At 46.0% G+C, this 12,145-nt stretch overlaps 1 protein-coding gene across 9 annotated transcripts in view; it reads right to left on the bottom strand.

The window, feature by feature from the left end:
* Positions 1-1,149: 1,149 nt before the first annotated feature.
* Septin11 (septin 11) overlaps positions 1,150-12,145 on the bottom strand; it is an 84,326-nt gene continuing 73,330 nt past the window's right edge. The window contains exons 8-11 of one of the 9 annotated variants that reach the window (XM_041671217.1): positions 11,955-12,087; positions 9,600-9,787; positions 4,035-4,099; positions 1,150-1,603 (exon numbers count right to left, since the gene is read on the bottom strand). In XM_041671217.1, coding sequence (XP_041527151.1) covers positions 4,078-4,099; positions 9,600-9,787; positions 11,955-12,087 — 343 coding nt within the window. In that variant the 3' untranslated portion in view covers positions 1,150-1,603; positions 4,035-4,077. The other 8 variants (XM_041671212.1, XM_041671216.1, XM_041671213.1 and 5 more) reach the window with 8 other exon arrangements.

Raw genomic sequence — 12,145 nt, forward strand, 5'->3', positions numbered from 1 at the left:
CCTGAAGCAAATGCCAGATGAATGGCAGTCTATCTTAGGAGACAGGCCACAAGGAGTTCCACAACCAGGGTCACCATGGTCACTGAAGAGGCTAGCCTACTTCAAACTCCCTGACCCCAGCAGGATGAAGGGAAAAAGGAAACTAGACAGTCTTCACAGGCTGAACTCTGCTTCCAGACTTGATTTTTAAACATTGTTCACACTATGATCTGAAACAGAATGCTTTTTCAAAACAAACGATAGTATAAAATTGAAATTAAGTGATTGAAAGAAGTTAAGAATTAAGCAAATTATACTTAGTGGTTTCAGCATGACCTCAGGTTTAACAGCAACAGTCTGGCATCAAAGTTGGTAACTACTCCCCTTCTGGTACTCACAGCACTGAAGTTCTGCCACTGTACACCTTGAAGGCACATTTGGGTCTCTTGCTAGCTCCAGTGGAACTGACTTTACTGACGGTTAGGAATACTTTCTAGGAATGCAAGCTGCTTGCCAACAAATGCATCCAGTTGCTTTCCAGCAATCAGAATAAGCACTACTGTCTTCAGTGACCCACAGAAGCACTGTACCTTTCTTACAGAGGGGACCACTCCAAAGGATTCTGACCAAAGGTAACTCACACTAGTGCCATGAGCTACCTCCTTTATAGGAGATGAAAATATTTTAAGATGAAAGGATTCTGACCAAAGGTAACTCACACTAGTGCCATGAGCTACCTCCTTTATAGGAGATGAAAATATTTTAAGATGAAAACAAGCAAAGCTATAGCAAGTAGTGAATTTGGAAGGTAACTTCATTCTTGACACTAGATAGGCCTTGACTTTTGTCTGAGAGGTGACTAAGAGTGTCTTAGCCTTGAGCCTGACAGACAGGTCTGCACTGGAAATCACAAGCTCACTCAATTGACACAGTGTTTCTGGATGTGGGCGGGCTTTTTGCAGATAGTATAGGGGAAAAGTCATGTGGATCCCTCTGAAAAGACAGGAATTGAACCTTTGTTACCAATGAAGTTACATATACATTATATATACATTAAGGGTGAAGGGATATATACATTATTTGGTGTTCGTGATTTCAAAAACAAAATAAAACAAACAACCAAAAAAAAAAAAAAACAACCAAAACCATGGACAGGAGGTCAAGTAGGGCTTCAGAACAAACAGAAAAGCAGGGACGGGCCAAAAGTTATTTTAAGATATCTTTAAATATAAATTGAGCCTCAGAGGCAGAAAAGTCATTTACCCAACACTGGCACAATTCAAATGTAATTAAGACTTGTAGATCAAAACTCTAGTAACAAAAAGGGGCATTTTTCAAATTGCATCTAAGATAAGAACATATTAAGCAGAATTTTGAGCCTTAAAATTAACAGTACTTCCCCTTGAAGTGAGCTTAAGACTGGCATAATTTTTGTTACCAAAACTAAGTTTGAATAACATACATAAAGCAGGACTGGCTAATTGGAATCCCCCACCCCCAAAACGAACAGAACTCCCTCTCCAGACAGTTTATATAAGGGGTACAGGTAACAGAGTCAAATAAAAACGGCTGCTGAACTTAAAGGAAGATGCCCACTTCTTTCTCTCAAGAGGCAGATGGTCAGCTGAAAAGTAAAAACACCGTATCAATAGGATGTTCCAGAAGAAAAACTGCAGCCACCTCTGCACATGCAATAGCAAATATTTATATATTTTTTTAATCCCAACCCGAAACAACCCACAAAACTAACAGAAGGCAAGGGTTGTCCCGCTCTTGTGACCTGCTGATGGCTGAGGATCCTGAGAGGCTGGTGAGAGCTGCCCAGGGGATAGAGATGGGGGTACCATGAGCTAAGAGTGCTCCACAGGTGTTGACCACCTCAAGTGGGCTACATGCTCTCTTCGGTCCATAAGGTCTTAGATCAGGAAGTTCAAGAAAGTGGCAGCTAAGCAAGAGGATTCCAGCCCGGGTCTGAGTCAGGGCCCAAGTTCTCTATTTCACTCTTTTAATGAATATTATTGTCACTATTTTTGGTAGTTGAAGTCACTTCGGTAGCCACTGAGGGTGGTGGTTTGTAAACAGACATTGACAAATACAAACAGCGGTGCAATATTTGACCCAGACTTTAAAGGACAGGAGGCGATGGTGGAAATGAGGTAACTCTTCCCAAACTCGTATGAGCAGGCAGCTCCTGCTCTTCTAATGCTGTCCATTAAGAGAGAGTAGGGCTTGGCAACGGGATGGCTACATAAAGAAGAAGCTACAGAGAGAAAAGAGAAAGGTTCAGATTCAAATTGATTCTTAAAGCCAAAAAAAAAAAAAAAAGGCGCTTCTTTACAACCAGCTGTGAGGGTAGCAGTGTGGCAATTGAAGGGTCAGTGTCACTAAGCACGGCTGGGAGGGGTGGGTGGCAGTGTGGACACCGGACCAAGGGAGGGGAGGATGCCTCTGCTGGACACTGTGAGTCATGGATGCACTTCAGGCAGGGACAGGAAGGACAAGTGTGGGGTTGAGGACGCCATAGGGCAAGGTGTCTTGGAGAAGCGGGGCCAACCACTGAAGTCCACCACACAAGGCAAGGAAGCAGGAGACAGTCCATCTCCATTTCTTTATGTGATGTGACAATCACGTGTATGTACATAGGCATGTCAGGCAGGGACTGGAAAGAACTCACAAACGGGCACACAGAACAACGGTTGGGTAAAAATATATTTCCCCACTTTAAGTCTTGGCACTAGTGATAAATGCATAGGTCACCTGTTGGCACACCACATTCACAGACACTGGAGTTACTCAGCGGGCTGCTGAGCCAGCACTTTCATACTTGCAGGAACGATACGCTTCATATCAATACAATTATTTTAGTTCTTAAAAAAGACACGTGTCTAACATGCAGCTTACATACATGACAATTCTGCATTAACACTGAAAGAATACACAACAGTTTAGAAAACATTGGTTATCTCCAAACAGCAAAAACAACAGTTCTACAACTACAGTTTAAGGCATATCAGCATATTTTAAAATCAAGAAGTAGACAAAAGTTCTAATGCTGTTCACAGCTTAATTTTCAATTTATTTTCAAAAATTCCCTTCACACCTACTTACAAACTAGACTCTATAGGTCATAATTCAGGTAACAACTCCATAATAAGCGTCCTGTCAGCGGAACTAGGACTTTTGAAAACGGACACCTGACAAGTCCAGACCCTTGTGAATGGCAAAGGCAAGGGGCTCAAATGGACAGTTCCGGCAGGACCACACAGAGACAGCATGATTTGGGGGGAGGGGCTGAACACAGACTTGGTGGAACACTTAGGGTGTGGGGGTGTCAGGAAAGTGAGACAGCCAAGTCCACCCATCAGAGGCGCAGAGGATGGAGAGGAGGCAAGAGCTGTTGCTGGTGAGTAGAGGAGGAGAACAAGAAACCCGTGCCCAAAATCAAGTGGAATGGTCCTCCTAGCTGAGAGATGCCCTTTGAGACCAATTAATACAGAGCCCAAGCCGGGAAAATAGTCCTGACCTGCCACTGAACTCTCCTGCTGGCCATTCCATCATACCCTGCAGCACGGGAGAGTTACAGGAAGCACAGATGCTCAGAAAGGAGCAAAAGATGCTCAGGGAGGTCAGCCAAAGCTGTCTTGACAAAAAAATAAAAAAATAAAAACGAGTGGCCACTATGCAGTTAGCACAAAGAAGAGACCATTAGGCTAAGGTCCAAACTGTAAGGGTATAGAAAGGCCGCAGAGACATTGTTTTCTGGACTTTTATCCAGTGGTTGGCAGGAGTTCCCTTCTCCCATTGTCAGAATCCAAGGCCGACCACATGATGCTCTGCAAATCCAATACCCTGCCTACTTCCACTGAGGTCAAGAGGAAGCAAAAACTGTGGAGCAAAATAGAAATGTGGCCAGTATATAGATGTTTTCACTTAAGGAAAAAAAAAATTACTCAGACTGTACCTTCAGGACCCCTTCCAAAAGAAAAACTCAGCTGTCCCAATGGTTTTCCCTCATCTGAAACAGAAAGATCTCCGAGTCTTAGTCCTGTACTTACATGCAAAGGTGAAAGCATATCCAACTAGATTTGAGAGTATCGTTTATTCCGTGCAGAGCCAGGGACTACTGTGAAGAAAGGCACAGATACGGAAAGAAAAAGAGCAGCAGTAACAAAACTACGGGAGGCTTGGGTGCGGTGGGAGGAAACAGTTTCAGAAGCAATATGGTTTTGTTTTTGTTTTTAACTTTCTTAGGATTCTCTTAGTTTTTTTATTCCCTGACTCTCCATAGGTTTCATTTTACTATGAAAAAATTAAATGCCAAAAAAAGGAGAAAGAAATCCAATCAATAATCTTGGCATCAAAAAGTCAACTGGATGGTTTTTGAAATTTTTTTTTTTTTTTGCTGAGCTTATCTTAAAAAGCTTTTAGGGATGTGAGAAATCAAATGCAAAGGGTTATTTTCTATTACAAGGCACAAAAAACGGCTCACACAAGCAGTGGCTGGAGCAAGCATACAACACAAATACTCAAGCTCTTGTGTGGTGCGCAGCGAAGAAGCAAATGCAGCCACGGTTAGTGAGCATGCCATCAGTGCCTGCTGCTCCACAGCCAGCTAGAGAGATGGACGCAAAGCCAGGGTCTGCCTAGGGGCACCTCAATCAGTGAAGATGATGGCGGTGGCGGCTGCTCTGTGGCTTCTGTCCCAGCCTGGTCTGCACCCCAGTGAAGCCCATTTCCTTACTGTGCCTAAAGAAGCCTAAATCAGCTTATGAAAGACCACCGCTTTCTTATGACTGGGAAAGGAAGAAAGGAAGAACATGAAAACTTGGCTGGGACCAGACAGGGACTGACTGGACAATTCTCTTTTTATCAGTGTGTGTCACAGCGTGAGATGCAGCGTGTTTTACCCGACTCGCATGAACTGCTGATGTCAGAGGAGAAATGTGGAGGCGAAGGACTGGGTTCATGAGCAACGTCAGGAGGGCAGGAAAAGCCAGGGGATCATGTTAGCATGGGGCAGCCAAGCAGAAGACAAGAGAGAGGAGAGAGAATGCGCTCTTCTCCCCCTCACACAGCAGGCAGATGGGGCGTGTCCTGGCACAGGAGTTAGCGCTGCCCCAGGGGAGGCAGAGTGAGTTATGACCCCAAGAGACAGAGCAGGCAGAACTAGTCACAGTGAGGGGGTGAATGTGGAAAATTCCTTAGAGACAACTGGGTCTCAACACGAGTAAGGAGCTGAACTGAAGCCGAAGCTGACCGACAGCCTCACCATCCTCTACGCTGAGTAATGGTGCATTGGGCTCAGTCCCATCCTGCCTTAAAACTGAGGACATCCTTTCCGATTTGTGCTACAGGGAATGCATTGGATAGCATCCTTTCTATTTCAAGTTTTTATGGCAGTTTTTTTCATTGCAGTTCGTGAAAATTTCTATTAGAAGTAGCCAGCCTGCTTACAGCGAATGCAGGTGTGTGGGGAAGGGTTGGGGAAGGGGATGGGGTATACCCCTCACTGTAAGTGGGGACCCAGTGTCCTCAGTGGAAGGTTCCTTAGCTAAGCAATACTTAATGAGCTGCTCTTTGGGATCTGGGCCTGTGAAAGCATCAGGGGCTCCCTGGCGGAGGTGAACATAGTCATGTTCCTAACACCGGTCCACAGTAGCTGGGCCAGGCTTTAGAATGGGCATTCAGATGTGGACTCCATCCCTAAGAGGGTCTGAGCAGACCACAAGCTCACGCCAAATAACCAAGCAATTCAATGAAAGAGTCAGACAAGCCGAAAGCTGTCTATGATACACTCAGCATTCTGCCTACTTTCCAGCCCACGCTGGGCTTGCGGCAAGTGTGAAGAAGAGCAATGAATTCAGGGGCTGCGCAAGCATGAGATGAATCATCAAGAAAATGCAAGTTGTTGTCATGGCTACTCAGGGTTTTAGTTCAGCTGCTGAGGTGGTGAGCTCTCACGTCAAATGTACAGGTAGTATTTTACCCCACTTTCCTTGGTCCAAAATGACATACAAGTGACAGACATGCTTCCTGCTGCCACTTGGAACAGGCATACGAGGCAAATCATCGACTTTCCAGAAACCCGGTCCAGCCGCACGAGCATTTGCTGTTACCCCCTTGTTCTACGGTTTTCTATCACCCGACAACATTCAGCAAAATGAGCTAAGGGTTACTGGTGTGTGGGGAAGGGTGCAATACAAAATCAAACAGGGCACAGACGACAGAGATGCGCTATTACTGCCAAAGCAGGTGAGTGCGGGAGCGTCCTTGGCTCGCCCGGCTTTATGTGAAGCTTGCACTGCAAGTTAAAAAAAACAAAACAAAAAAGTTAGAGATGATAACAAATTAAACAAAAAGAAAATTAGGAGCGCCAGCACCAGCATTCATCGGTGGCGAATGCTCATGCAATGATTATGGGACGGACAGAAATTAAAAGGCAAAAAACTCGAGTAGGCTATTCTGCCGGAAAAGCAAAGCAAACCTTGAATACCGAATAGAGAGCATGTGCTCGCGTCCCTTTTGCATGGAATTTCTATCCAGGGGTGACTTCCTAAAACCAAGGCACAGTCCAGTGCAAGGACCAACTGCTTGGTTTGTTTTCTCAAATAACACAAAACCACTCTCTGTGAGGAGTGGAGATCACACCAGGCTAAAAAGAAACTTCATCTTCCACTTCTGGGCTGAGGGAGGAGTCAGAGAATAAACAGACAATAGGCGTCTCTGCCAGGTGACCGGGAGAAGACGCCTAAGGAGGCTTGTAAACTGGAATACAGTGGACAGAGGACATGCTACTGGTCTAGCTGGGCAGAGCTGAACAGGAACACGGTGGAGCTACAGCAAGGCCAGGAGCTTTCCCCCCCACTCCTAAGACCAAAGCAATACCAAACCTGGGATCTGCAAGGCTAATTGTAGGCAACTCCAAACATGCAACTTTGTTACTTAGCAAAAACCCAAACCAAAAAAAAAAAAAAAAAAAAAAAAAAAGTGCAGAGACGGTTGTGGAGAGCGCAGTCGGTGCATGCCAGTATAAAATGAAGACTCAGTTTTCTCTGGGGTCAGATGCATCTCAACCAGTGAAGGCCTCCTGGCAACCGTGTAGATCATTTTCAGGAGAGCGAGGGGGGACACTGTCCCCTCAGGTAGTCCTACCACAGCAGGGCAGCCTCGAATGAGGAAAAGTGGCTTGGTGGCCAGAGATGGCAGAAGGTGGGGTCCCACTAAGGCAGAGCCAGGGTTAGTTCTACTTTGGAATCTTAGGAAATGCTATATGCCCTCATGCCACCTACTTACCTATGCTCAAAAAGGGAGTGTGTTGTTAGAATAGAAAAAAAAAATTAAAGAGTTTAAAATTATTAGAAAGTGAATTAAGACTGGCAAGGGGCACCCAGAGGATGGGGGCGTGCGCAGCAGATGGGGGAGCAGCACCCTTCTGAAGCTTTCTGCTCAGCACAGACAGCTCCTAAGCGCAACGGGGTGACACCCGCACCGGCTGCACGGATGGCCAGGAGGAAGAACCTTCCTCTTCCAGCTCAAAGCGCTGCTCTCGTTGCCCCAGTTACTGTCTCTCTGTGGTCCTCTCTAGCCAAAGCCTTCCACTGTCAGCAACAATTATCAGGGGTATTTTTGAATTCAGGCCTCCACCTAGCCTTTGCTTTCATTATACAAGCGGGAGTATGGGAAGTGACACACAAAATACATGCCAGGCACTGAGCCTGGTGGTTATTGTGACCCGAGTCTAACACCATTGATAATAAAGGAGAATATATAAATAAAGCTAAAATAGATTTTAACACAGGTTTCGTATAAACTTTAAAAGCATTATACATTGGTAAAGCCTAGGGCGGGAAGGAAAGAAGCCAGCATGGTCCAGAGCCCAAAATGTCCATTTCTAGATGGAGGTACGATAATCATCAGTTTTTAGAATTTTTATTGCTAAAAGGCACATCTAGGATACATGAAATATCCTCTTTAACACTGCTGGTCTTTTATAATAAACATTTCTAGTTTAGAACTTGTACCTCCGCCCCTTTAATGCTTCAGGGTAAGAAAGCAGACCCTTGGGCTTCCTAAGATCTGAGTGAGCAGCCCCCCTCCCCCGCACACCTGTAATTTTTTTTTTTTCAGATAAAGGCTTTGGATCAGGGTTCAATACCAAATGGCTTTGCCTCTGGCTTGCTAGCTGGGGATGCCACTCACTGTGTAAGGATGCCACTATCAGTATTAGAAGCTTTTCCAACACAGCAACAAAGCGTTGTATTGAACTAGATTATCGAGGCAGGGTTTCTCTGATTTGGCCCACAGTTTGGGCTGCTGAACCCCTTTGATGAGTTGGATCTATACCAACCCCAATTAAAACCATACGTTATCTACACAGACTACTCCTGTTATTGCTTTGTGCGGCTTCCCGCTCCTTTGTTCGCTGGAACATTTCCTACTGCCTCAGAGCTTGCAAACGCAATGTGTGCGGAGCATGACTTACTAGCCTTCCAATATGTCACCAGAGTGCTGCAAAGGCTACAGGCACACCACAGATCCTCAGGGGTAAGCCTGCTGTGCACGAGCCAGGACTAGGTGGCGACAGAACTGGGCTGGTTTGCCTGCCTCTCAATCAGGACTGTGCAAACTCAGTCAAAAAAGGAAGCCTTTGCTCGCACCAGCACTACCGTTTGCACTGTTTTCTCCCAGCACCTTAGCATCTAAGGATGAAGAATGAGAACCCCGAAGCGGGCTCCAGGGTTGCCTGGACGGCCGCACTAGCCCAGCAGGTTCTCGAGAGGAGGTTCTCGAGAGGAGCGTGGCATCCCAGGGCTGGTAACGGGGCCGTGGAAAAGTGGTCCTTCCGTAGCACCTTACTTGTCAAACCCAGCTACTGTCACAGCACCACCCACCCCCTCTGCTCTTTAAGGCGACTCAATGGACAGCTTCAAATCACAGAAGTCTAAGGAAGTGCACCTCTTCGCTGATCTGACAGCTCTTCTGGGGTGCCATCGGAAGTGACCACACAAGAGCAGCAACTGACCCTTTGGTACTTGAAATCAAGACTGTGCCGAAACTGCTCCTGTGTGGGATTCAGGAGTGGCATGAGGCTTGCTAGGGCTCTGCTAAATGGGCGGGCATTTTGGTTGAGTTACACAATAAAATAGTCGTTCAGCTTGTTGAATTTAGGAGAAAAAATAAAAAAAATAAACAGCGCCCACTAGCTGCACTTGGGAATAACATCCAGTAGCCGTTCCCCATCCTGTCTAACAGAGCAGGGAACCACGTGAGCAACCGTGAGCTTTAGAATGCTCCTTTACCAAGGGTCATGAGAAGCCCTCCAGAGGCACTAAGAGAAGCCAGCCCATCTTCTCTGAGTCTCCTAGAGTTGGCACTGAAGCTGCTACAAGAGGCACAGGCTACTCTAGTCCTGACTGCGTGATCACCACAGTGACGTTTATAAGTTAATCAATCTCTTGTACCCTCTAAAAACCTCTGTCATCTTCCCTGCACTGTAGAGAAAAATACTTGCTTTTATTTTTCTGGCCACAGACCGGTTTCCAGTCTGTAAGTAGGAAAGGTGGACATGCAAGAGGAAGAGATTGTTAGCGGTCCCCAGGAGGCGGGCGACACCTGCTTACTTTTTCTTATCCTTGTCCTTCTTGGTTTGCTGGGCCCCAGACTGTTGGGCCTGGGACTGCAGGAGCTGAGCCGCTGCCTTCTTCTTTTGGAAGTTGCTCACCTCCTCCTCAAGCTCCTTCTTCTTGTCTTCCACCTTTTTCTTCTCCTCTTGGTGTGTCCGCTTCAGGAGGTCAAACTTCTCATGAAGCTGAGAGGGAGAAAGGAAAATGGGCTCGGCGAAAGGAACAGAAACCTGAGTGGTACAGGCTGTGTGGGTACGTGCAAAATCAGAGTGCCGTCAATGGCTGTACTTACTTAATGGTGGTTTGGATAAAAATGCACCCCCATAGGCTTAGTCATTAGGATGTTTGAATGCTTAGTCATTAGGGAGTGGCACTACTTGGAAAGGATTAGGAGGTGTGGCCTCGTTGAAGGAATGTCGGAGGGGGCTTCCGGTCCTTGCAGCATTCTCTTCCTGCAGACCCTGATCTCAAACTCTCAGCTACGTCACCAGAACCATGTCTGCCTGCATGCTGCCAGGCTTCCCACTCTGATGATAATGGACTAAATTTCTGAAACTGCACACCAGGCCCAATTAAATGCTCTCTTACCTAAGAGTTGCTGGGGTCATGGTGTCTCTTCACGGAGACAGAAGAGGGACTAAGACAAGAGGAAGAATCTGGGTGGCTTCTGGAGGAGCAAGACAGGCCACTGAGCCCTGAGCATCTGCCATTTGAGCTCCTTGGGGCTAAGCACCTCAGGTACTTGTTTAATTTCTTCTTCTTATTTTTAGTATTTTGAGACAAAGTCTCTCTGTGTAGCCCTGGTGATCACGGACCTTACTATGGAGACCAGGCTGGCCTCAAACTCACAGAGATTTGTCTGCCTCTGCCTCCTGAGTGCCGGGACTAACAGCATACACTACTATACTCAAAAATAAAGTACATTATTTGTGAAAACATAAAGATGACCAGCAAGGTGACTTAGTGGCTAAAGGCTTGCTGCCAAGCCTGCCCTGAGTCTGATCTTTGGATATTCCATGGCAGGAGAAAGCTAATTCCTACAAGTTGTCTTCAGACCCACCCCCTCACACACACAATTTTAGATAATGTAGGGGTTTTTGGTTTGTTTGTTTTTGTTTTTAAAAAGCATGAAAAGGGTAAAAATTAACCATAGTTCTAATAACAAAGTCACTCTTATGACAAAGGTGGATTCTTGTTTGGGGGCCTTTATGAACACATATAAAATATTTAGAGATTCCACAGTGTTCATACATATTTATTGTCCCTTCTCTTTTCATACATATGCACACGTATATATTTTAGCTATACACACACTAACTGTTTAAATAAGAAGAATAACTTTTAACATCTGAGGGAAAAAAAATCACAACCACAGGCTGGGGCAGAGCCCAGTGGTAGAAGGTGTACCACACAAGTGTGAGGCTCTGTCTTCATCTTCAGAACCAAACAATAAAAATAACAGAAACGAAACCAATAGGTTACCAGTCTCAAGTTCAGCCCATCACTCAGTTTTCCTTTCTCTGCAGCAAAACCATTTTAAGCACTTAGCTACTTAATGACCTCTGAGCTTCACTAGCTTCTCAAAAAAGATTTATTTATTTTCAGGTGTGTGTGTGTTTTGCCTGCATCTATGTCTGTGCACCGCTTGCATGCCTGGTGCCTACAGAGATGAGAAGACAGCTTTAGATCCCCTGGAACTAGAGTCACAGACGGTTGTGAGCCACCATGTGGGTGCTAGGGATTGAAGCCCTGCCCGCAGGAGAGAGCACTCAGTGCCCTCACCCATTGGGTCATCTCTGCACTTCACTAGTCTTCAAAAACAAGATGCAAACATTATTTCAAAGACTACTGAGCCATAGGGAAGAGCTGTGGCAAAAATTCATATCAACAGTGAGGTTTCCCTGGGTGGGGACCCAGGTAGAGTCGGAGGGTGCCATAGCAGGGAATGTGCTGGAATAGAAGCCGTGGGCAGGAGCTTGGGGCACGGTAAGACCAATAATGCAAAGCTCCTCTACTGTTTAGTTAGCTGAACCCCAAATCTCACATCTTAAGACTTATAAACTGAGGAACTCAGGAGCTGAAAAAAACCACGTGATCAGGGGTAGAGACTTCAGAACTGGCTTTAGCCTTGGCGACTGTAAAAATCACTCAACTTCATGGCTCTCAGTTTGCCATCTGCTAGCAGGGGCGAGAATATCTGGCCGGCATCCCTTGCCTGGTGGGGAAGCTGCTCTTGAGATCAAAGGGGAAGGAGAAGGCACCGCGCACCAGTGTGAAGAGCCATTAATTAATTACAAGTGCTGAGAGAAAGCCTGCCTCTGGCTTCAGGCTCCGGGAGGACGTGCAGCTCACCTCTTTCTCAGCCTCCTTCAGTTCCGCCTCTTTCTCCTTCACTCTCATCACAAACATCTGCCTCATCTCCTCCTCCTTCTTCTGCAGCTCTCCCAGGAACTCGTTCCTTTTTGCTTCATACGTCTCCTGAAGACTACGAAAAACCCACAAACCAAGACGGGGCATGAGACACCATCATACATTTCAGTGCA

This window comes from Microtus oregoni, unplaced genomic scaffold (assembly GCF_018167655.1).
Source record: "Microtus oregoni isolate MIOR12 unplaced genomic scaffold, Mior012 000021F_ref0000039, whole genome shotgun sequence".
Taxonomy (NCBI): Eukaryota; Metazoa; Chordata; class Mammalia; order Rodentia; family Cricetidae; genus Microtus; species Microtus oregoni.